This window comes from Thalassophryne amazonica, chromosome 9 (assembly GCF_902500255.1).
Source record: "Thalassophryne amazonica chromosome 9, fThaAma1.1, whole genome shotgun sequence".
Taxonomy (NCBI): Eukaryota; Metazoa; Chordata; class Actinopteri; order Batrachoidiformes; family Batrachoididae; genus Thalassophryne; species Thalassophryne amazonica.
The window spans coordinates 106,197,550-106,221,984 of record NC_047111.1 but is presented as its reverse complement, the minus strand read 5'-3'; the positions used below and the strand labels follow the sequence as shown (position 1 = coordinate 106,221,984).

General features: G+C 38.5%; 1 protein-coding gene across 6 annotated transcripts in view; it reads right to left on the bottom strand.

Moving 5' to 3' along the window:
- The window catches only part of arhgap32b (Rho GTPase activating protein 32b), a 264,214-nt gene that overhangs the window by 64,338 nt on the left and 175,441 nt on the right, over positions 1 to 24,435 (bottom strand). For all 6 annotated transcript variants that reach the window (XM_034178901.1, XM_034178902.1, XM_034178903.1 and 3 more), the window contains 3 exons: positions 21,826 to 21,912; positions 8,804 to 8,941; positions 7,948 to 8,040 (listed from right to left, as the gene is read on the bottom strand). In XM_034178901.1, coding sequence (XP_034034792.1) covers positions 7,948 to 8,040; positions 8,804 to 8,941; positions 21,826 to 21,912 — 318 coding nt within the window. The remainder of the gene's footprint in view (positions 1 to 7,947; positions 8,041 to 8,803; positions 8,942 to 21,825; positions 21,913 to 24,435) is intronic.

Genomic DNA, 24,435 nt, shown 5'->3' with positions numbered 1-24,435 from the left:
TCATGTCCCTTTTGTCCTTTATTTCACAATTATGACACAGTTTGTGGGGAGAGCAAGCAGCAGCACCGCAGCAGCGACGGCAGCTAGGTTTTTTTTTTGTAATTGTTCACATGTGCGCGTGCGAATGGGACAAGAGGTCCTCAAACTGGGTCCTGGAGAGGCAGAAGTACCGCTGAAAGCGGCCGTCATCCAGACCCAGCTCCTGCAGCAAATAATGAAACTCCCTGAATTGGGAACATCTCATGAGGATGTTGTGAACCCAGGGACGGCGCCGCTGGCGACATCTGTCAGCTTTCCACAACAAATAGAGCACAGCAACTCGCTCCATGTGATCAAGGTCCGGCATGTCGATTTAATGGTGAGCGGAATGGAAGCTCCTCCTATTTGATGATGCATTGGGGCAAAGCAACACACCGGGTGATGGTGTCGCGTCCATCGCCAGGCGAGGGATGCTAATTTGTGGCGTCGCGTGGCGTCCGGTGTGAACACGGCATAAGACTGCAAGGGAAGCTCAGCTATCCCGAAAATTACATTGTCAAATATGTACAGTTGTGTAACATTCCATTGATTCTAAAATGCATTAGAACACGTTCATCTCCAAGACGAGTTCGTTTAGAATCAGCTACTTATCACAAATCGATTGACTTGATTTTAACTTTTCATACATTCTCGTAGTGTCACTGCCATGGATTAAAAAAAAAAAAAAAAAAATCAACTTTTTATACGGTCTGTGGTCAGTGCATTTGCCCGTAGAAGCTGAGCATCTGTTCACTGACGATCACTGGATAAATGCCATGATTTTGTCCCGCCCCTGGACTCTTCAGGGTCTCTGGAGGGTGGATGGAGCTGTGGGCGGGCCTTGGCTTGCCTGGACCCTGAGCTTCCACATGATGATTTGAAAATTAGCCAAAAGGCTGAATCCCGTTTTGACTGAAAGGTATTTTGAGCTCTACACCATCATTTAATCATCAAGAGCTCAGTCCCATCACGGATTTTGCAAGTGAAGTCAAAAGACAAACTGCAACCCATTTCTTTGTATTTGCTTGCCGAAATTACTTGACTATCCCATTGTTCATTTCTTACACTGTAAATAAAACAGACTCATAGTATTTCTTTGTTTCAGTTTAACATAATTTTGTCACGTTTTGCAACGTGCACAACACTGTTGCAACACTGTATTCAATTTTAACCCTTTTTTGATATAGGTCAGGCATTTTTAAGTTAACTGTAAAAAGGTGTGGTTATCTTTTTGTGTTTTTTTGGAGCCTTGTATTGGTGGGAACATTTGATAAAAAGTACATTAGCTGAAAAAATATCTCCACCAGCATTAAATAAATGGATGAGAAAGTATTAGTAGATGCTGAATAAGGTTTTTTATGTAAAATATAGTCCAGCCTCTTATAATTTAATAACAGTGCAAGTTCAGAGATACACTTACTTTTGTCACACACAAATTTACATACAAAACAGGCATATTTGTAGCCATAACTAATTAAGAAATCATGGTAGAGCTCAGATAATTGCCATAATTATTCGCCATGTGGGCCTGATGTACAAGCAAATAATATTATTGAAATAAATGAAAGAATATGATCACAAATTTACTATTAATACTCATTTTTCACTATGTATCCTTCAATGTGAAAGTGCCCACATAAAAAAAAAAAGGCTGGTAAAGAGAATGGTATCGATATCAATAAAACCTTATCAATTCTCATCCCTCGTCATATGCTGTTTGTAACACAATCTGTGCAAAAGGGTTGGTTTTGTGTCAATGAATTTTCTTCTACATATGAGCAGATGTTTGATGTTTTCTCTTTGTGTTCAAGAATTAAACACGTTTATCCTCCTGCTGCTGATTTAGAATGACCCCCCCCCTTAAAACAATAATGTCACAGGCAACGAGAAAAGCAGCTCAACCCCCGCCCCCCTTTTTTTGTTTTTGCTTTTTGTGCAGTGACATACTACCTGGCAATGAAATGTAAATGAAGTTCTAAATGAAAAGTTTATGTTGCACCAGAACAAAACTTGCAATGTGCATAAGAAATCTTATTTTCTGCTTTTATTTGTCATGCTTGTGTGTGCATGTTATTTGGACAGTGGAAAAATGCTCTCTGAACCAACACTGTTTGCTATTCTTGCAGGGAGAAACTGCCAAAAAAAAAGGTTAAAAAAGTATCAAAGCAATAAATTCCCGTCACTGTCCCCTTCATTAAAAAAAACATTACCTCCACTAACGATGTTTTCACCCTTGTTTGTTTGGCTGTTTGTGAACAGCCTGGAGCCCACAATTTTTCATATATCATTATGAAATTTTTTTTTACTGAAGATTCATATCCTGATAAGCAAGAACTGATTCTATTTTCAAGGTCATAGGTGAAAGACCAAAGTCGGGAAAAATCTTGGAAAAATCCCTATCTTTAACAATGAATGAATTTTCAAAAATTCATAACTGTCAAAGTTTGATCCGGATCTAATCTATATTACAGATTCTGAGGTCATTTAAATTTACATTGAAAACTCTGTTTAATGTATATTTAATATTATATCTTAATCAAACGTGCCCCAATCACTTTATTTAAAAGTGAGCCGCCGACTGGCATTCAGTATCACCTGACAAAGCTTGATCTGGATCTGATCCAGATTGTAGATTTTGTGGACACTTGAAATGAATATTGAAAAGCCCATTGGGTGTACATTTTGCATTATATCTCAATCAAACGTGCCTCAATCATTCTCATTTGTGACAATGAGGTGCAAACTGGCACTCTCAATGAACAGACTAAGTTCGACCCACATGTGATCCATATTGTGGATTTAGCAGATATTTGATTTTAACACTGAAAAGCCATTTTGATCTATATTTTGTATTATATTTTAGCTTATGACAGCTTTACTTTAGCTTTACTTCTAACAGGACTTTGACCTTGAAAACCTTTTCCAAGGTAAAAATTTGTGGATGTTGAGGTTTGCAAGTGTAACACTAATATTACTTCTACATATTAGTTCAGACAATATATGGCAATATTAACATGTATTTATACATTTTGTAATATGATGTGGCATTCGCAAAAGATTGAATCAAATGCCTCAAAGCACCAAAGTCTTTACAGAGTTCAGAGAACATTTTTAAGCAGTGATCCAATATGGTTTGGTGCTTTTTCAATTGTTTAACAACAAAATTATGTAATCTAACAATGAACTTCCCCTCTTTGAAAGACGAGCACCTGCCACTGTCTGGGATGCTCATCAATCACTTAAACGCCATCAGTAAAAAAAATCTCCATCACTGAGATATTGAACTTATTGAAGGGTTTTTTTTTTTTTTTTTTTTTTACTGAACTTATTTATTTTGGCACACAAACCTGACAATAACAAAAACTGATACACAAGACATATATACATACATACATACATATATACACATTACCAACCCCCAGAGCAAGCACACAGGCAACAGTGGTAAGGAAAAACTCCCTCTGATGTATTGAGGAAGAAATCTCAAGCAGACCAGACTCTAAGGGGTGACCCTCTGCTTGGGCCATGCTACAAACACATTTAACAACACAAACTCAAATCCCATTATCATAAACATATCTAGTGAACACATGTATACACACACCAACATACACCTACACATACATACATAATTACACACACACACACACACACACACACACACACACACACACACACACACACACACACACACTATATATATATATATATATATATATATATATATATATATATATACACATACATATATACATACATACATACATACATACATACACATACACAAATTAATATTACTGAACAAGTTCACAGTTACAACTGACAACACAGAACTCATCATACTTCATTAGATACATAGCTTGAAAACACCATTTTTTTATACTGATTTTTAAACTGATTGATATTTGGACATCGTTTGAGTTCATCCGTCAGGTTATTCCATAATCTGGGGCCACACATGGAGACACAGAAACCTTTCCTGGTCGTCCGAGCGCCAGCAATTTTAAAATGATACAAGCCCCGTAAATTATATTTTCTCTCTCTCTCAGTAAAATATTCTTGAATTCTAAATGGCACTTGTTTATTTTTCACTTTGTACATTAATTGAACAGTCTTGAACGAAATCATATCATTAGGTTTTAATATTTGAGATTTAATGAACAATGGGTTGGTGTGGTCTCGACAACCTGCATTATGAATTGTCCTTAATGCTCTTTTTTGAAGAATGAATAATGGTTGCAATGTAGTTTTGTAATTGTTGCCCCAAACGTCAGCACAATAAGACAAGTAGGGTGCAACCAATGAACAATACAGAGTATGTAGTGCTCTGCAATCAAGAACATGCTTTACTTTATTTAGTACTGCAATACTCTTTGATACCTTCATTTGAATATGCTGAATATGAGCTTTCCAATTAATTTTTTCATCAATAATGACACCTAAAAACTTATTCTCTTTGACACGCTTTATGCTTACCCATGTATATTTAACTGAATTTGTATGTCTTGTTTATAATTTCCAAATAACATTAATTTAGTTTTAGACAAATTTAATGATAACTTGTTAATATCAAACCATCTCTGTAACTTTCTCATTTCTGTTCCTAAATCAGATAACAACTGTTGCAGATTTTGCCCTGAGCAAAACAAAGAGCACAGTTTTAACCAGATCTGAGGCTTTACATAAATCATTGATGTATAAAATAAATAATTTTGGGCCCAACACAGAACCCTGTGGTAGCCCACAAATGATGTCCAAACATGACGAACAGTATTCCCCGAGTTTAACAAACTGCTTTCAGTTTTGTAAGTAGCTTTTAATTCAACTCAGAGCAACCCCTCTGATCCCATACAGTTCCAACTTTTGAAATAATATATTGTGATCAACTGTGTCAAAAGCCTTTCTTAAGTCAATAAATAAACCTGCAACTATTACCCTTTGGTCCACATGTTTATTGATCTCTTCTATGGAATCAAGCAATGCCAGTGTCATGGACCTTTTTGCTCTAAAACCATATTGACTTTCATCAAGCAAGTTGTGTCGATCTATAAATTTATCTAGTCTGCTGTTGTAAAGTTTTTCCAGTATCTTTGAAAATTGTAACAATAGAGAGACAGGCCTGGAGTTAGTAAAAAGATGCTTGCTACCAGATTTGAAGAAAGGTATCACTTTTGCCACTTTCATACTGTTAGGAACAATCACAGTTTGAAATGATTTGTTAAAAATATATGATAATGGTTTTGCAATTTCAGTAATTATTTGCTTTACTAAGGACATATGTACCTCATTATGATCCGTTGACTTTTTACTTTTCATGTACCAACTATGTTAATAATTTCCCTTTCATCTACTGGGCTGAGAAACATTGCGTGCAGATTTCTGGCGATTAATTGCTGATTTTCCCATGTACTGTGTGGGATTTCAGCTGCCAGATCTGGCCCAACATTAGCAAAAAATTCATTGAAACTATTCACTACTTGGCTCATGTTATATTCATCTTTGTTGTCATAAGTAAAGTATGTTGGATAGTTATTTGATTTGGGTTTATTTGCTATAATACTATTCAATATTTTCCATGTTTCCTTTATATTGTTTTTATTATTGTTTAGTATTTTTCCAAAGTATGATTTTTTGCAGTTACGCATAATAGTTGTTAGTTTATTTTTATAGTCCTTATATTTAACCTCTGCCTCTCTTGATTTACTTTTAATGAATTCTCCGTATAGCCTATTTTTCTTTTTACACGCCTTTTGAAGACCTTTTTTTATCCATGGGTTAGCTTTATAGTTATTATTTTTATTATACTGTATAATTGGACAATTTTTGTTATATACTGTATATTAAGAAATATGTTTTCAAATTCGGTATATGCTAAATTCGCATCTTGCTTATGCGTATCTTGCGTAAATGGGATTCCAATCTTGTAAAAGTAAATCATTTTTTAAGGCAGTAATAGCTTCTTCAGATTGCAGGCGCTTGCAATATTGTTTTTTCTCAGTACATTTTTTATTGAACTTCAAATCAGTTACTATAAAAATTGGTAAATGGTCACTAATATCATTAATTAATAAGCCACTTAGTGTTTTGGTATCGATATCATTTGTAAATATATTATCAATGAGAGCAGCTGAAGGTGAAGTGATTCTTGAAGGCCTAGTAATTTTTAGATATAGATTTAGACTATACATAGTGTTTATGAAATTTTGTAGTTAATCCTTTTGTCAACATACAAAGCAACTCCTCCTCCTCCTCTATTTCATCTATTCAGGTGATTAAATTCATAACCCTCCAGCTCATAGTTTGTGTCATCACCCTCTGTAAGCCATGTTTCCGTTATGGCAGTTATACTGAAGGGTTGACAAAATTGTTTTAAATAGTCTTTGATACTCCCAAACCTTTTGTACAGACTCCTGCTATTAAAGTGGATTATTGACAATTTCCCATCACTTGAAATGCAGTTATTGTATTGTTCCTCTGTGTAATACTGACAGATACTATCTATGAAGGAATAGAAATGATTGTCCGGATCTATCTCATATTCCAGATCCTGTATATGATGCTCAGTATACTTAAAAGGTTGTAATTCCAGATTGTCATAATCATGTGTCATCTCAGTTATACTATTACTGTTCAGAAGCACAGATGAATGGTCTGTATGTTTGTCAGTCATTATGAAAGTTGGTTGCGTTCACTTACCATGTTTTATTCATATTTTGCCAATTCCTCAATTCCTCCGTCAAAACCTGAGCCTTGTAATGCGCTTGTTGACAGAAGTGATGCCTGACTCTGTCAAAAGAAGCTAGTCAGCACCTGCAACTGCCACTTCCTCTGTATTCTGACCATGTTATGGTGCAAACGCTTTCTGTCTCCTCACAATCACATTCCATCTGACCACAACCCTCAGATATAGGATGGAAACTACCAATAATGTTTGCAATGTGTGCTAATTTGTGGAAGATAAGGCCCTCAATATGCACCAAAAATGCTCAAGTTGTTAATCTTTTGAAACACAATATTTCTATGGCGTCAGATCAGCGCCAAAACCACACTCGTGTAAAAAATATGTTCACGCGTAGATATTAACTGCGCACAAAGCTGCTGCACGTAGTGATCATTTGCATGCGCAATTAATGTTTACGCGTGAATGCATTTTTTTTGCGCGAGTGTGGTTTTGGTGCTGATCTGACGCCAAGCATTTCCATCAAGTTTCTTAAAATAAGTTCATTATTTATTGGGTCAAGAGTTAAGACAAAAACAAGAGACATTCATCACGAAATGCCCCACGCGCAGTATTATTTTCCATGCAAAGTGCAGTAATATGTACTAGTATGGGGTGGGTATTTGGTTGAACCTTATGTGTTGGATGTAAACTGGGATATACAATGAAAAAATTGGAGATTGGCATAATATTTATTTAGAGGATGTGACAAACAGTGACCATAAAAAGTCGGTCACGGTCACCAGCCTTCAAAACAAATGCAACCACTGGTGACCTTGAAACAGAGGTCAGGGTCACCGGCCTTCGAACCCATTGCGAAGTACTCCTCCAAGGCATGTACCCACCAAATATGAAGTTTTTGCAAGCAATAGGTGCTGAGCTACGTTGTGGCGAACGAATTGCGGCCGGACAGATGGATGGACGGACGGACGGACGGACAGACGAACTGACGGAAGGACGGACGGATGGACAACCCGGATGCTATATGCCCGGCCTTGGTGGAGCAAACAGTGAGTGTTTTGATGAATTAATGTCTTCCTTATTTTTGAGATGTTTAGTTTTGTGACAATATATAATATTTCAAGTAGTGAAGATGCAACCATGCACAGGAAAACACAGTTATAAGAAGGTTAGTTAATCTAACAACTGACTCAACAAAAGTAACAGTTAACCCACAGTGTTTTAATAAATGATGGTGGGTGCAGGTTTACCTCCATCCATGTGAGGGCAGGCCCACAGTTGATTTTGTTGTCAGCGATGGCTGAGAGCCGGGAAAGGTAAGCCAACAACATCTGGGAAACTGACTGTTAAAAGGAGGAAAATAAAAGAATTGAAATTAAGGTCTGTATATCATAGTTCACACTGTTCACACTGTTCACACTGTTCACACACACACACACACACACACACACACACACACACACACACACACACACACACACACACACACACACACACACACACACACACACACACGTGTCAGCACATTTAACATTTCAGCTGAATGTCTTATGGCTGCAAAGAAACTGTTCATTTCACAAGAAAATCATATTATATATTAATATATAATAATAATATATAAAATATTTTAAAGCACTGTATCTGGATCAGATTATCTAATTTTGCATGCAGCAGCATTCAGCCATCCACCTTTATTTATTTATGCAAGACCTTTCCCTCACATCTTTGTAAAGTGGCTCGGGTAGAAGGAACCCCCTCGTCCCCACCCCTAGATCAGCCACTGTCTGGCAGCCTTGCTTTTGAAAGAGACTGGTGGCAAATTACACCCTCACCTTCAATAAAGCACTGTTCAATTTGCTTAAAATATAAAAGTCTGAGTTTGAAGGGAAAAAACAACTAAAAATAATGAATCCACCAAACACCATGATAATAATAATAATAATAATAATAATAATAATAATAATAATAATAATAATAATAATAACAATAATAATAATAATAATAATAATAATTCCAATGATAAATTATTTCTTGTGATACGGAATATTTCAGTCTCTGGTGCAAAAACATACACATTTGTTGAATTGTGGCGTATGTGTAACTTACCTCTGACTGATCACTTAGACTGTCCAATCGAGGCAGCTCGGGCAGCTGTGAGAAGCGTCGGTCATAGATGCAGAGGTGCAGGTGTTTGTCCAGAACACGGAAATCCTCATAGCTGCGCTTCACAATCCAGCTTCGACCCTGCATGGATGAAAATAATAAGCGCACATTCATAGAGGAGACAGAAAGAACATGTGTGGATGAAAGGCTGCTTGTCTCTACACAGCGTCTTCATCAAATGTTGACACTGACGCTGCAGCCAATAAACTGAAATACAAGCAGAAGTCTAAGATGCTACAACCAAATGTATGCACATGATGTGCATTTTCTTAAGGCATATTCATGCTTCACTAATCTGTCGATTCTTATTATGATGTACTGTCTGTGATTTACGCAGACTTGGCTAATTAGCTGTGCTTGCACAAGTACACATGGAAAACATGAAGAGCAGGTGATCTCCATAGACCAGGGTTGGTGACCCCTGCTATCTAGCATTCTCATGCATTCAGAAACTTCAGAATGCAGGAAATTAATGAGTCAACTTGTCAATGCAAAGAAATGATATTGTGCTTGGATTTAATCTTACGGATGCTCTTCTTTTAATCTCTAAAATAAAATGGTAGACTCTTAAAAAAAAGTTCATCCTACATTTAAAAAAATGTAGCATTTGGTATAGCAAATTTCTTCATGAAGAACAAATAAAGGTTTGCTCCATCCTTCCAAAGTAAATGTAATAAGTGGCAGCAGTGCAACACAATTTTGACCTCAATCCACCACATTAAGTGTTGTGTTGCTTTAAAAACAAAAACAATTCAAGAACGACTCCTTGGATTTTTTTTGTTATTTTTCGTCCAGTAAGTTGTTGTTCCAAATCTCAGAGAAGCTACTGGTGGGTGGTGGGGAGCTTTTTGCTTTGATTTGGCTAAGAAAGATCCATCTGTACTGGTGCCAAAGCTTGTGCGGCGGGGGCTGCAGTGCAGCAGGCAGTTATGTTGTAAGGCACAGTCTGGGAGGCCTCCCCGGGAATTCTTGATGCTTCCCTGTCCCACTTTCAGACAGTGATTGTAGTTAGCTCTCTTTTTGGGTCTCCACAATGGGCTGTGCTACTTTTTGTGCTTAATGATCTAACTGCAGAACTGTAGGCCAGCTTTTTTTCCCTACTCCCGCCGCCCCCTCCCAACAGAACTGGTGCAGATTTTTAAAAATTTCCAATGGCTGTAAGTTGCTGGAATTTCCAAATACAGAGCTGGAGGATTGTGCAGCATTGCCAAGGTCATGCATGCGTCTTATGCACTGCAAAATGCCTGAAACCAGAATAAAAATGTCACCGGAGGAGACTGTGGCAAAACTGCTCAGCATCTGGTGTCCATGAGTCATCCAGACCGAGGCTATGCCCGATTTGGAGTGAACAAGTTTCTCTCGAAACTTTGTAAAGTAAACAAAAAAGGTTTGATTGTTACTTTCCCAAATGTCAATTTTAAGGAGGTATTTTGAAGATAAATTATTTTATTTTTTACACTTTGGCAAGACAAGCACAACTAAATAATAAAAAAGGAACATATAACTAATAAGAAAAGAACTAAAGAAAACTGCAGTGGCAAATACAGGGGGAACTCTGTCCCACTTTGTTACACAGGACCACTGATCTGAAAACTGGAACTTGATGGATAACTATGAAAAAAGGACAGTAACTGACTGCAACCTATTGGAAGGAGGGTGAGGTCTCCCCCCCCCAAACCACATAATCACTTTACTTCCCATTTATAAAGCGGTGTTACCAATGGACACAGAGCAAAGTGCCTATGGATGCAAATGGACAAACCCAAGCTCATGTGTCTCAGCTGGGAATGCATAATTCTCAACACACAATGTAACTGTCACAGTTCTATTAAACAAGACAATTAAATCCAAATATCCACAATCAAAGAGAACAGGTGGAGTATACTGTATTATAAGGTGAGGATTTTAAGAACTTACACAATGAAACCTTTTCTGTTCAACACTTATCCAGCCAAACATTCACCTATCACACTTTTTAACCACGGTTCACCACTGTCACGTGTATTTTTCAAGGAAATCAGGTGTTTGAATTTGACCCATTGGTGTGTTCAAAGGTAGTAATGTGCTGTATTTTCCGGAGTGGCACACGCTCAAAAATGCTTCTTTAAGAGAAACAAGAGTACTCTGAGAGCACAATATCCCCCGCTGACAAATGTTGCTTTGATACAAGTGCTTGGTGCATTCTGATAACATTTGGTTTGTCAACACACATCAGCTACACTTCTATAGCAAAAACTGTACAATGAGCTAATTTTAGTAAAGAAATTCTTTTGTAAATCCAGAGAAACATTTCTTGCTAATGAATCACAGGATAGAATAATAAATATATCAAACAAAAGTATAATATGCGTATAATAAACATATATCAAGGTCTTGTACCAACTGTCACGAAATTTGCCCTGAATATGTGAGGAGATGATTTCAGAACTCATGAAACTGACAATGTCTAGATTTGTTAATCAAGGACCATAACGCTGGTAAAATGGGCCCAACTCAAACGATATGACAATATCCACATTACTAACCTATAACAAGGACATGTACGAAGTTTCATGAAATTCCCCCTACAAATGTGAGGGGAGTTGATTTCAGAACGCTTATACCCTTTTCGGGAAGGACAGAGACAGACAGATGGAAATTACCAGAACATAATCCCCCTTTCAGCCTTTTCTTCCAGCAGGGGGATAAAAACCATATATACAGTGGCTTTCACAAGTATTCAGCCCCTTGGTATTTCATGCATTGTAATTTGTTTATGGCATTTCAAATACATACAAAAAGTAAATCAGGCTTCTCGATATAAAAATTTCTAAAATTATCTTCCTTTAACTGAAACTGAAAGTAAATCTCTACTACAAGAAGCAAAATGAATTATTTATTTATTTATAAGGCACACATTAAGAATCACAGCCAATGAGCTAATTAATGTCACTATACAAAGGACAAAAGATGAGTAAACTGCTTCTTTCAGCCATTAAACAGATGATTATATGGGGCGTGTACTTGCATATCCACCATATTGAATTTTGGTCATACATGGGATTGTGGGAAATGTGTGCCTGATGCGGATGTATAGACACGCTCAGAAAGTAAACAAAAGGCTCAGAATGCCGGGATTACTTGTTGTGTCCCTGGATGCTTCAATAACCATCTGAGGGATAAACATGTGAACTTCTATGTTTTTCCTAAGAATGCAACACTTGGAAACAAGTGGATTCACAATATTGGAAGACCTGCCAATAAGAGAAAGTTTAGTAAGTTCAAGCTGACATAAACCCACAGAGTCTGCAGCAGCCAGAAAACGTACATGGTAGACACACTAATGGTTCCTCCATTCAAACCATTTCCATCAAAACCACCAATATTGTAGTTTTGTCCACAACTTACGGCCGCCATTTGATGCGTAACTTAGTAAATCGATCTCGAAATACAACCCCCCCAACTTCGCCAAGAGCAGCTTTCTCCTGTCACATTTTAGTGCAGAAACAACTTTCTTTCATTCTTTCTTTCTTCCTTTCTTTCTCTCTTTCTTTCTCCTGAGGTTCAAAGTCCCATCCACCGAGAAATGCGTGTGCTCGGCTCAGCACAGAGACTATGCAGTGCACACTTACTGATCTGAATGATCTCAAAGATGCAACAGTTTTCTTTCCCCATGGTAAAAGGCCAAATATTAAACATTTTATGAACATTTGATATATAACATCTAAATGCCCCGTCACTCGCAAGGTAATGTGCCGATAAAGTACTGATCCCGACCTCTTATGAAACTTCTCTGCTAGTTACACGACGTCCTGCATCAACAAAGCCTTAAATTTGGAAGTGATGAGCTCCTTTCAGCCAGTCGATGGCCGCTCGGGGCACGGCGCGCCCTCCGGCGCTGTGGGCCGTCCTTAAAGCGGCAGTAACAATCCTTAATCTCTCTGAAGCCCATAAAATTTTCAGTGAAAGCCAACCGAATCTTCGAAATGGTTTCCAGCTAGTTGTCTGGCAGAGTTTCTGAAAAATTTTTAATGCAACAAAACGGCAGTCCTTCAGACATTCTTCTGACAATGAAAAAACGACGAGAGGGGTGGACCAGTGCTCACACAAAGCCTGCCCACAGGCGAATGACGCAACCGACAGGCGTGAAAAAACTCATGCATGCACACGAAGGTTCAAGCTTGGCTGATGCAATCACACATGATTCAAATCCATATGGTTTTTGAAAAAAATAAAAAGGTCAGATACTTTTCTCACAGACCTTGTCATGCTCTGGGATTGTTTGGTTCTTTTGCCATGTTTTATGTCTGTATTATTTGATGATTATGTCTTCCCTATCTCTTGGTGCTGGGTGGTGGGTGTGGCACTGTCCTGACCACACCCACTTCTGGATCCATCTGCACAGGTGTTTCTGATCAGCTGCTCATTACTCAAGTGTATATAAGTCTCACTGGTTGCACTGGTTATTCGCTCGATCGTTGCACCTTGTGCCTTCGCTTCTGACTCTGTTTTGTATCTTCCAAGTCCTGTTTCCACGTAGTGTTTCTGACCACCTGCCTGGTGTACTGACCACGCTTTTGCCTGATGATTCTGTTTTGTCTGCTTGTCCTGGACTGCCTTTTTGTGTACCGAACCTCGCTGAGTTTCTCAGTAAACGTCAACCTCAACCAGAGCTATTGTGTCGAGTCCTGCATTTGTGCCCAACCATCTCTGTCTGATGTCCGTGATAGACCTCATACATTTGTAAAAGATACCTAAACTCACTGTTAATTTTGTTCTTGTCAAAAGAACGGTCCTTAGAGTTTCAAATAAGTCCAAATAAGGTTATTCCAGATACAAATAAAATAAAATAATAATAAAATAATAATAATAATAATAGTCCCTCTTTATACAAAAGTGTGGTATTCCAGTTAATTTATTTATTTTATTCTACTTGCTCCTGCTCTTTGATTTATGGCTATGCCAGCTGATGGTGATGACCCTGGATGTGCGCTGGGCCCTTCTTGCAGATCTTCCCAGCTACATCTGTTTTTGGGCAGTGCTGCAGCGCACCGCCCAGAAACAGACATTCATTTTGACAAGTCTGACAACACCAGGAAGTTGGACACAAATACAGGATTCAGGATTCAACTTAAAAGAGTTTAATGCGAGCATGGGTCAGTACACAAAAAGGCAGTCCAAAATTAGCAACAGTAGTTGACGCATGAGGCAGAGGCAGAATCCAAAAACAGGCAGACACGTCGATACACGGTGAAGCAAAAAACAGGACGAGGAAACTCTGAGGACAAACGCTTGAAAGTGGCACAAAGCTCAACAATCATGCAAGTGAGAGAAAAAGAAGGTGTTACTAATAAAGGGGATGTGATCAAGAGAAAATGCACCACAGGTGTGTGAGAAGGGGTGTGGCAAGCAGGTAGGGAGGGCAGGAGGCATATGCCCAACACAAGACAAAAGAGATCCCTCCACAAAACCCCAGTGCAAAAACTAACAGACACAGAAAAAAGAAGAATAAACAACATACAATAAACCCCACAGACCCAATCATGACATCCCCCGCGCGTTTAACGAACAGTTTAAGTGTGATCCAACTTGGTTTTAAATGCATGCTGACAGTAACTGAGCCCCTTTAGGAAGTTTCCACCTCTTTTATTTCAAACACAAAAGTCAGTTTAATGTTATGTTTCTAGTTTCAACTGTAATGAAAATTTGTGGTCCTGCAATGCGATTTTTTTCAGTATATGTCACACCAGACTATAAGCTGCAGGACGTCTCAAACTAGAAAAAAAACATGACTTATACTCTAGACAATACGGTACTTGAAGAAAAGCAACTTTTTTATCGAAAAGTGTTGTTGGACAAAAACTCAGCCACATGGGGTGTGCAGCCAATACATTCTGAGTGCCGGTCCCAAGCCCGGATAAATGAGGAGGGTTGCGTCACGAGGGCATCCGGCGTAAAACAAGCCAACCCAACCATGCAGACTAAGAATCGAATTCCCATACCAGATCGGTTGCGACCCAGGTTAACAACATCCGTCACCGGTGCTGTTGCCCAACAGGGTGCCGGTGGAAATTGGGCTACTGCTGGGCAACAACGACAAAGAAAAGGAGGAGAATGTTGCCACAAACAGCGGGAGAAGAAGAAAACTAGAAGGGTGGAAATGAGAGTGGGGACTTTGAATGTTGGTAGTATGACTGGTAAAGAGAGAGAGCTGGCTGATATGATGGAGAGGAGAAAGGTAGACATATTGTGTGTGCAAGAGACCACGTGGAAGGGAAGTAAGAGCAGGAGCATCGGCGGTGGATACAAGTTGTTGTACTATGGTGAGGACAGGAAGAGAAATGGTGTTGGGGTCATTTTAAAGGAAGAATATGTTAAAAGTGTGTTGGAGGTTAAGCGAGTGTCTGACAGGGTGATGAGTGTGAAGTTGGAAATTGAAGGGATGATGATGAATATCATCAGTGCATATGCCCCACAGGTAGGTTGTGAGATGAAGGAGAAAGAAGATTTCTGGAGTGTGTTAGATGAGGTGGTGGAGAGTATGCCCAAGCATGAAAGAGTGGTGATAGGAGCAGACTTCAATGGGCATGTTGGTGAAGGGAACAGAGGTGATGAGGAAGTAATGGGTAGATATGGTATCAAGGATAGGAATGGGGAAGGACAGATGGTAGTTGATTTTGCAAAAAGGATGGAAATGGCTGTGGTGAATACCTACTTTAAGAAAAGGGAGGAGCACAGGGTAACATATAAGAGTGGAGGAAGGTGCACGCTATGAAGGGTCAAAGTGATCAAAATTAATTGAAATATTGAATGTGGTAAATATGAACGCAGTAAAACATAGATTGTGGTAAAAATGAAAGCAGTAAAACTTTGAATGTGGTTAAAAAATCAAAAGGGTAAAATTGGACTTGATAAAAATGGAAGGTGTGAAGTACTAAACATGAAAATGTGGGATGTAAAAAACAACATCTAATTAATATTGCCCCTTTGAAAATTAGAATCGTTAAATTTGGATGCCATTAAAATCATATTATGGTAAATATTTATCTTACAAATATTATGTCTTAAAAATATAACATTGGCTAATTTAATTCACTGCCTCGATTTTAGTACCTCTACTTTACCCACTTCAATTGTATCATTTGCTGTACTCGATTTAATGTTGAATGTTTTCATTCAGTGCCTCAATTTTAGCAGGTAAACTTTACACACTTCAGTTTTATCATTCACCGCGTCAGTACAGAAAATGATACAACTGAAGTGTGTAAAGTGGAGGTACTAAAATCGAGGCAGTGAATTAAATTAGCCAATGTTATATTTTTAAGACATAATATTTATAAGATAAATATTTACCATAATGTGATTTTAATGTCATCCAAATTTAACGATTCTAATTTTCAAAGGGGCAATATTAATCAGATGTTTTTTTACGGCACTCATTTTCATGTTTAGTACTTCACACCTTCCATTTTTATCAAGTCCAGTTTTACCCTTTTGATTTTTTAACCACATTCAATATTTACTGCTTTCACTTTTAACCACTTTGTTTTACTGCTTTCACTTTTAACCACTTTGTTTTACTGCTTTCATTTTCACCACATTCAAAGTTTTACTGCTTTCATTTTTACCACAATCTATGTTTTACCACGTTCATATTTACCACATTCAATATTTCAATTAATTTTGATCACTTTGACCCTTCATAGCACACAGGTGGACTACATTCTTTATAGGAGATGCAAGCTAAAACAAATCAGACTGTAAGGTGGTGGCAGGAGAGAGTGTCGTTAGACAGCATAGGGTCGTTGTTTGTAGGATGACTTTAGAAGTAAAGAAGAAGAAGAGAGTGAGAGCTCAACAAAGGATCAGATGGTGGAAGCTGAAGGAGGAAGACTGTTGTGTAAAATTTAGCGAGCAGGTGAGAGAAGCACTGGTTGGAGGAGAAGCAATTTTGGACAACTGGAAAGGTACTGCAGATGTGGTGAGGGAGACAGCTAGGACAGTACTGGGTATGACATCTGGACAGTGGAAGGAAGACAAAGAGACTTGGTGGTGGAATGAAGAGGTCCAGGAAAGCATAAGAAGAAAGAGGATGGCGAAAAAGTTTTGGGATAGTCGGAAAGATGAAGAAAGTAGACAGGAGTACAAGGATATGCAGTGTAAGGTGAAAGAGAAGTGGCAAAAGCGAAGGAAAAGGCATATTGTGAGCTGTACAAGAAGGTGAATAGTAAGGAAGGAGAAAAGGACTTGTACCGATTGGCCAGACAAAGGGACAGAGCTGGAAAGGATGTGCAGCAGGTTAGGGTGGTAAAAGATACACATGGTAATGTGCTGACAAGTGAGGAGTGTGTGCTGAGAAGGTGGAGAAAAAATTTTGAAGAGCTGATGAATAAAGAAAATGAGCGAGAGAAAAGGCTGGATGATGTGGTGAGAGTAAATCAGGAAGTACAAGAGATTAGCAAGGAAGAAGTGAGGGCTGTTATGAAGAGGATGAAGAGTGTAAAGGCAGTTGGTCCAGATGACATTCCAGTGGAGGCATGAAAATGTCTAGGAGAGATGAACCAGACTGCTTAATAAAATCTTGGAAAGTGAGAGGATGGTTGAGGAGTGGAGATGAAGTGTGCTGGTTCCTATTTTCTAGAACAAGGGCGATGTGCAGAACTGCAGTAACTACAGGGGCATAAAGCTGATCAGCCACAACATGAAGTTATGGGAAAGAGTAGTAGAAGCTAGGCTTAGAAAACAGGTGAAGATCTGTGAGCAGCAATATGGTTTCATGCCGAGAAAGATCACTACAGATGCAATGTTTGCTCTGAGAATACTGCTGGAGAAGTACAGAGAAGGCCAGAAAGAGTTACATTGTGTGTTTGTGGACTTAGAAAAGCTTATGATAGGGTGCCAAGAGAAGAGCTGTGGTATTGTATGAGGAAGTCTGGAGTGGCAGAGAAGTATGTTAGGGTAGTGCAGGACATGTACAAGAATAGTGTGACAGCAGTGAGATGCGCAGTCGGAATGACAGACTCATTCAAGGTGGAGGTGGGATTACACCAAGGATCAGCTCTGAGTCCTTTCTTGTTTGCAGTGGTGATGGACAGGTTGACGGATGAGATCAGACAGGAGTCCCCATGGACTATGATGTTTGCAGATGACACTGTGATCTGTAGTGAGAGTAGAGAGCAAGTTGAGTCTAGTCTGGAGAAGTGGAGATGAGAAGGGGAATGAAAGTCAGTAGAAGCAAGACTGAGTACATGTGTGTGAATGGGAGGGAGCCCAGTGGAATAGTGCAGTTACAAGGAGTAGAAGTGGTGAAAGTAGATGAGTTTAAATATCTGGGGTCAACTGTTCAAAGTAATGGAGAGTGTGGTAAAGAGGTGAATAAGATAGTGCAGGCAGGGTGGAGTGGGTGGAGAAAGGTGGCAGGAGTGATTTGTGACCGAAGAATATCAGCAAGAGTGAAGGGGAAAATTTACAAGACAGTAGTGAGACCAGCTATGTTGTATGGTTTAGAGACGGTGGCACTAACAAGAGCCAGAGCTCCAGCCAGAGCTGGAGGTCGCAAAGCTGAAGATGGTGAGATTCTATTTCGGAGTGACAAGAATGGACAAGATTAGGAATGAACATATCAGGGAGGGGCTGGGAGGGACAGCTCAGGTGGGACGGTTTGGAGACAAAGTCAGAGAGGGGAGATTGAGATGGTTTGGACATGTGCAGAGGAGGGACCCAGGGTATATAGGGAGAAGGATGCTGAGGATGGAGCCACCAGGCAGAAGAGGAGGTTCATGGATGTGCTGAGGGAGGACATGCAGGTGGTTGGTATGACAAAGGAAGATACAGAGGACAGGGTGAGATGGAAACGATTGATCTGCTGTGGCGACTCCTAACGGGAACAGCCAAAAGACAAAGAAGAAGAGTTGTTGAACAAAACATTTTTTAATCTAATATATATGTCGTGGACATGAAGGAGCACAGCTCTTCAGCATCTCACCATGTCATTTAGGTCCTTCAGAGTTTTTTGTTTGTTTGTTTGTTTGTTTTTTGAGTAAATGCTTCAGGGGAGCATTAGCTTGGCTAAAACCTTTCAGCTTCTGGGGGCGTTCCTCGCCCACAGACCTCCCACCTTTTTAAACATTTTTTCTTTATTTGCTTCTCACATGCCTGGAAGCTCCTCGCCGTTTAACCATGTCATTTAGGTCCTTCAGACTTTTTTCAGTAAAATGGTTTTTAGGAGCATGAGTAAGGCTAAAACCTGTCAGCTTCTGGGGGAGCTCTTAACCCCCCTGCCACTTTAACCATTTTTTTTAAATGTAGATGTAAATTAATATTCAGTGTCATCACCTAGTTGACAGTAGGGCTGTACAATATGGCCAAATTATCATATCTCAATATTGTCATATCAATATGATATATGATATGACTATGATTTCAGACAAAGTGCAGCAACAGTGAAAATTAAACTTTCTTAAACAAAATGGTAATAATAATTTTGCACTCATCATAAGGTTAGTATACTGTGCCCTGCAAAGGTAATGTAACACTTGGTATTTCACACATTTTAATTTGTTTATGCCATTTCAAACACAAGAAATACAAAAAATATAAAGAATAAACATTTCTAAAATTATCTTCCTCAAACTTAAACTGAAAGCAAATCTCTAAAAAACTTGATAATACCTGTAAATAATAATCAGTTTTATTGCCAGTTTTCTTCAGACAAGTCAGGCCATGGAATCATGAACATTTCCAAGTCACTAAACATGTCTTGGACTTTATTTACATCAATTATGAAGAAATACAAAAGTTTATTTGACCAAAACATCAAATCTAGGCTTGTATCTCAGATGTACTTTCTGGCAAATTGCAGCTGAACATTCAGGTCTTCTTTTTGAGAAAATCCTCCTCTACGCCACTTCATCAAGAAGCTGTATTTTATATTTTTAATTAATTTATATCAAGTTGTAGACATTTGCTTTCAGTTTGAGTTCAAGGAAGATAACTTCAAATTTATTTATTTATTTGTATTTGAAATGGCATAAACAAATTAAAATGTGTGAAATGCCAAGTGTTCCAATACTTTTGAGTATTTTTTAAGTGAAATACATCATGCTGGTGTCACTCAGAGAGCAAAATTAAGAAGTTATTCAAGTCCTTCAGACAGCAAAATCAAGACGTTATTTAATCAACAGCTGCCTGCTCGTATAAAAAAAAATCACTGGGGACACATGCATATATAAGGCAATTCAAATTCAAGGAGAAATGCTGTTTTTAACAACCTGGACCTCATTTCTGGCATAAAATACAATTGTTTACTCACCAATATAACTTTGGTGTCATTATTATTTGATGGTTCAAACAATGTGTCCAGTTCAAATCTGAGGCAAACAGTCAATGTAACTCACTAATTTCAAAATGCAGCTCTTTTCTACCAGACATGCGGTGCCGTGACAAATCAATGAATACAATGATTTGCAAATCCTCTTCAACCTATATTCAATTGAATGCACCACAAAGACAAGATATTTAATGTTCAACCTGTTAAACGTTATTGTTTTTGTGCAAATATTTGCTCATTTTGAAATGGATGCCTGCAACATGTTTCAAAAAAAGCTGGGACATTGGTATGTTTACCACTGTGTTACATCACCTTTCCTTCTAACAACACTCAATAAGCGTTTTTGTCTTATTATGCGCTTCATAATGCGCCACACATTTTCAATAGGCGACAGGTCTCGACTGCAGGCAGGCCAGTCTTGTGCCCACACTCTTTTACTAAGAAGCCACGCTGTTGTAACACGTGCAGAATGTGGCTTGGCATTGTCTTGCTGAAATAAGCAGGCACGTCCATGAAAAAGACATTGCTTGGATGGCAGCATGTGTTGCTCCAAAACCTGGATGTACCTTTCAGCATTGATGGTGCCATCACAGATGTGTAAGTTGCCCATGCGATGGGCACTAACACACCCCATACCATCACAGATGCTGGCTTTTGAATTTTGCGCTGTTAACAATCTGGATGGTCTTTTTCCTCTTTTGTCCAGAGGACACGACATCCATGATTTCCAAAAACAATTTGAAATGTGGACTCATCAGACCACAGCACACTTTTCCACTTTGCATCTGTCCATTTCAAATGAGCTCAGGTCCAGAGAAAGCGGCGGCGTTTCTGGATGTTGTTGATGTATGACTTTCGCTTGGCATGGTAGAGTTTTAACTTGCACTTGTAGCTGTAGTGACGAACTGTGTTAACTGACAATTGTTTCTGAAGTGTTCCTGAGCCCATGCGGTAAGATCCTTTACACAATGATGTCGGTTTTCAATGCAGCCTGAGGGATCGAAGGTCACGGGTATTCAATGTTGGTTTTTGGCCTTGCCACTTATGTGTAGCAAGTTCTCCAGATTATCTGTATCTTCTGATTATATTATGGACTGTAGATGATGGAATCCCTAAATTCCTCGCAATCAAACATTGAGAAACATTGTTCTTAAACTGTTGGACTATTTTTTCGTGCAGTTGTTCACAAAGTGGTGATCCTCGCCCCATCATTGCTTGTGAACGGCTGAGCCTTTTGGGGATGCTCCTTTTATACCCAATCATGACACACACCTGTTTTCAATTAACCTGTTCACCAGTGGAATGTTCCAAACAGGTGTTCTTTGAGTATTCATCAACTTTTCCAGTCTTTTGTTGCCCCTGTCCCAGCTTTTTTGAAATGTGTTGCAGGCATTCATTTCAAAATGAACAAATATTTGCACAAAAACAATAAAGTCTATCAGTTTAAACAATAAATATCTTGTCTTTGTGGTGTATTCAATTGAATATTGGTTGAAGAGGATTTGCAAATCATTGCACTCTGTCTTTATTTACATTTCACACAACGTCCCAACTTCATTGGAATTGGGGTTGTAAAAACTCAGTGTCATCCTGTAAGTACATGGAGCTACTGTATCTATATGCATTCGTACTGCTGCACTCCGGAAGCACAACTTACCTGGCAGTAAATGTGAACTAAGTAAACCAGCTCCTTTGATTCATAGCCATTCCGTGTCACTTCACACTGTTCATCCCCGAGAGACAACTGAAAGAAAAAGAGAAACATATATAAAATATATAAATTAAAAAAAAAATCCTCATATTCATCCATTAAAAAACACAGCGAAGCAATTGGAAATTTTAACCTGATTTTTAACCTTTAAATTTGAACGTGATTTGCACTATTTCCACTTTCTGCAGAAACTGGAGATGGAAATTCTAAACCTCTGGGCCGAGTTTGCATGACAGAAAATTGAGAAGGATCCAAAAAAGAACCCATGGAGGAGTAGTGAACTGAATTCACAGTTGACAGATTGATGGAATCGGTAATAATCTTCGATTAGCGCAGCTGAAACAGTACTAAAGGGCTCTCAAAATAAACATGATGAATCACAGGTTGGACACTGGTACAGGAAAGCAGATCATGTAAAAAAGTGATTAAAAAAATGTTTCGTCTGTCAATTTCTCTTGTGATTTAAACAGGGCAGGTTTACCTTTTTTTTTATTCGATGTAGCTTTCACAATTCTCATGAGTGGCATGTCATTACACATCCTGGAAACATGTAAATGATAAAGCAACGCACATCAACCAATGAAGTACTACAAAAAAGGCTGTAAGATAAAAAAAAAAAAAAACGAAGTAAAAAGATTAACGCTATTTTTATTACCATAGCTCAAAAACGCCTGGACGGATTTCCTTCAAACTTGGTGGGAATATTACTTGGATAGATATCTACTTGTAGATGTGATATGCTTTTGGAGTAGTTTGATCAAAGGTCAACATCAAATCAAATCAATTTTATTTATATAGCGCCAAATCACAACAACAGTTGCCCCAAGGCGCTTTATATTGCAAGGCAAAAGCAATACAATAATCACAGAAAAACCCCAATGGTCAAAACGACCCCCTATGAGCAAGCACTTGGCGACAGTGGGAAGGAGTTTTTCCTTCCCCCTTTTAACAGGAAGAAACCTCCAGCAGAACCAGGCTCAGGGAGGGGCAGTCTTCTGCTGGGACTGGTTGGGGCTGAGGGGAGAGAATCAGACATGCTGTGGAAGACAGCAGAGATCTATTGGGGTGATATGGTACTATGAGGTCCCTAAGATAAGATGGGACCTGATTATTCAAAACCTTATAAGTAAGAAGAAGAATTTTAAATTCTATTCTAGAATTAAGAGAAAGTCAATGAAGAGAGGCTAATATGGGTGAAATATCTCTCTCCTTCTAGTCCCCGTCAGTACTCTAGTTGCAGCATTTTGAATTAACTGAAGGCTTTTCAGGGAACTTTTAGGACAACCTGATAATAATGAATTACAATAGTCCAGCCTAGAGGAAATAAATGCATGAATTAGTTTTTCAGCATCACTCTGAGACAAGACCTTTCTAATTTTGGAGATATTGCGCAAATGTAAAAAAAGCAGTCCTAGATATTTGCTTAATATGCGCATTGAAGGACATATCCTGATCAAAATTGACTCCAAGATTTCTCACAGTATTACTAGAGGTCAGGGTAATGCCATCCAGAGTAAGGATCTGGTTAGACACCATGTTTCTATGATTTGTGGGGCCAAGTACAATAACTTCAGTTTTATCTGAGTTTAAAAGCAGGAAATTAGAGGTCATCCATGTCTTTATGTCTGTAAGACAATCCTGCAGTTTAGCTAATTGGTGTGTGTCCTCTGGCTTCATGGATAGATAAAGCTGGGTATCATCTGCGTAACAATGAAAATTTAAGCAATGCCGTCTAATAATACTGCCTAAGGGAAGCATGTATAAAGTGAATAAAATTGGTCCTAGCACAGAACCTTGTGGAACTCCATAATTAACCTTAGTCTGTGAAGACGACTCCTCATTTACATGAACAAATTGTAATCTATTAGATAAATATGATTCAAACCACCGCAGTGCCTTTAATACCCATTGCATGCTCTAATCTCTGTAATAAAATTTTATGGTCAACAGTATCAAAAGCAGCACTGAGGTCTAACAGGATAAGCACAGAGATGAGTCCACTGTCTGAGGCCATAAGAAGATCATTTGTAACCTTCACTAATGCTGTTTCTGTACTATGATGAATTCTGAAACCTGACTGAAACTCTTCAAATAGACCATTCCTCTGCAGATGATCAGTTAGCTGTTTTACAACTACCCTTTCAAGAATTTTTGAGACAAAAGGAAGGTTGGAGATTGACCTATAATTAGCTAAGATAGCTGGGTCAAGTGATGGCTTTTTAAGCAATGTTTAATTACTGCCACCTTAAAAGCCTGTGGTACATAGCCAACTAATAAAGATAGATTGATCATATTTAAGATCAAAGCATTAATTAATGGTAGGGCTTCCTTGAGCAGCCTGGTAGAAATGGGGTCTAATAGACATGTTGATGGTTTGGAGGAAGTGACTAATGAAAATAACTCAGACAGAACAATCAGAGAGAAAGAGTCTAACCAAATACCAAAATTACTGAAAGCAGCCAAAGATAACGATATGTCTTTGGGATGGTTATGAGTAATTTTTTCTCTAATAGTTAAAAATTTTATTAGCAAAGAAAGTCATGAAGTCATTACTAG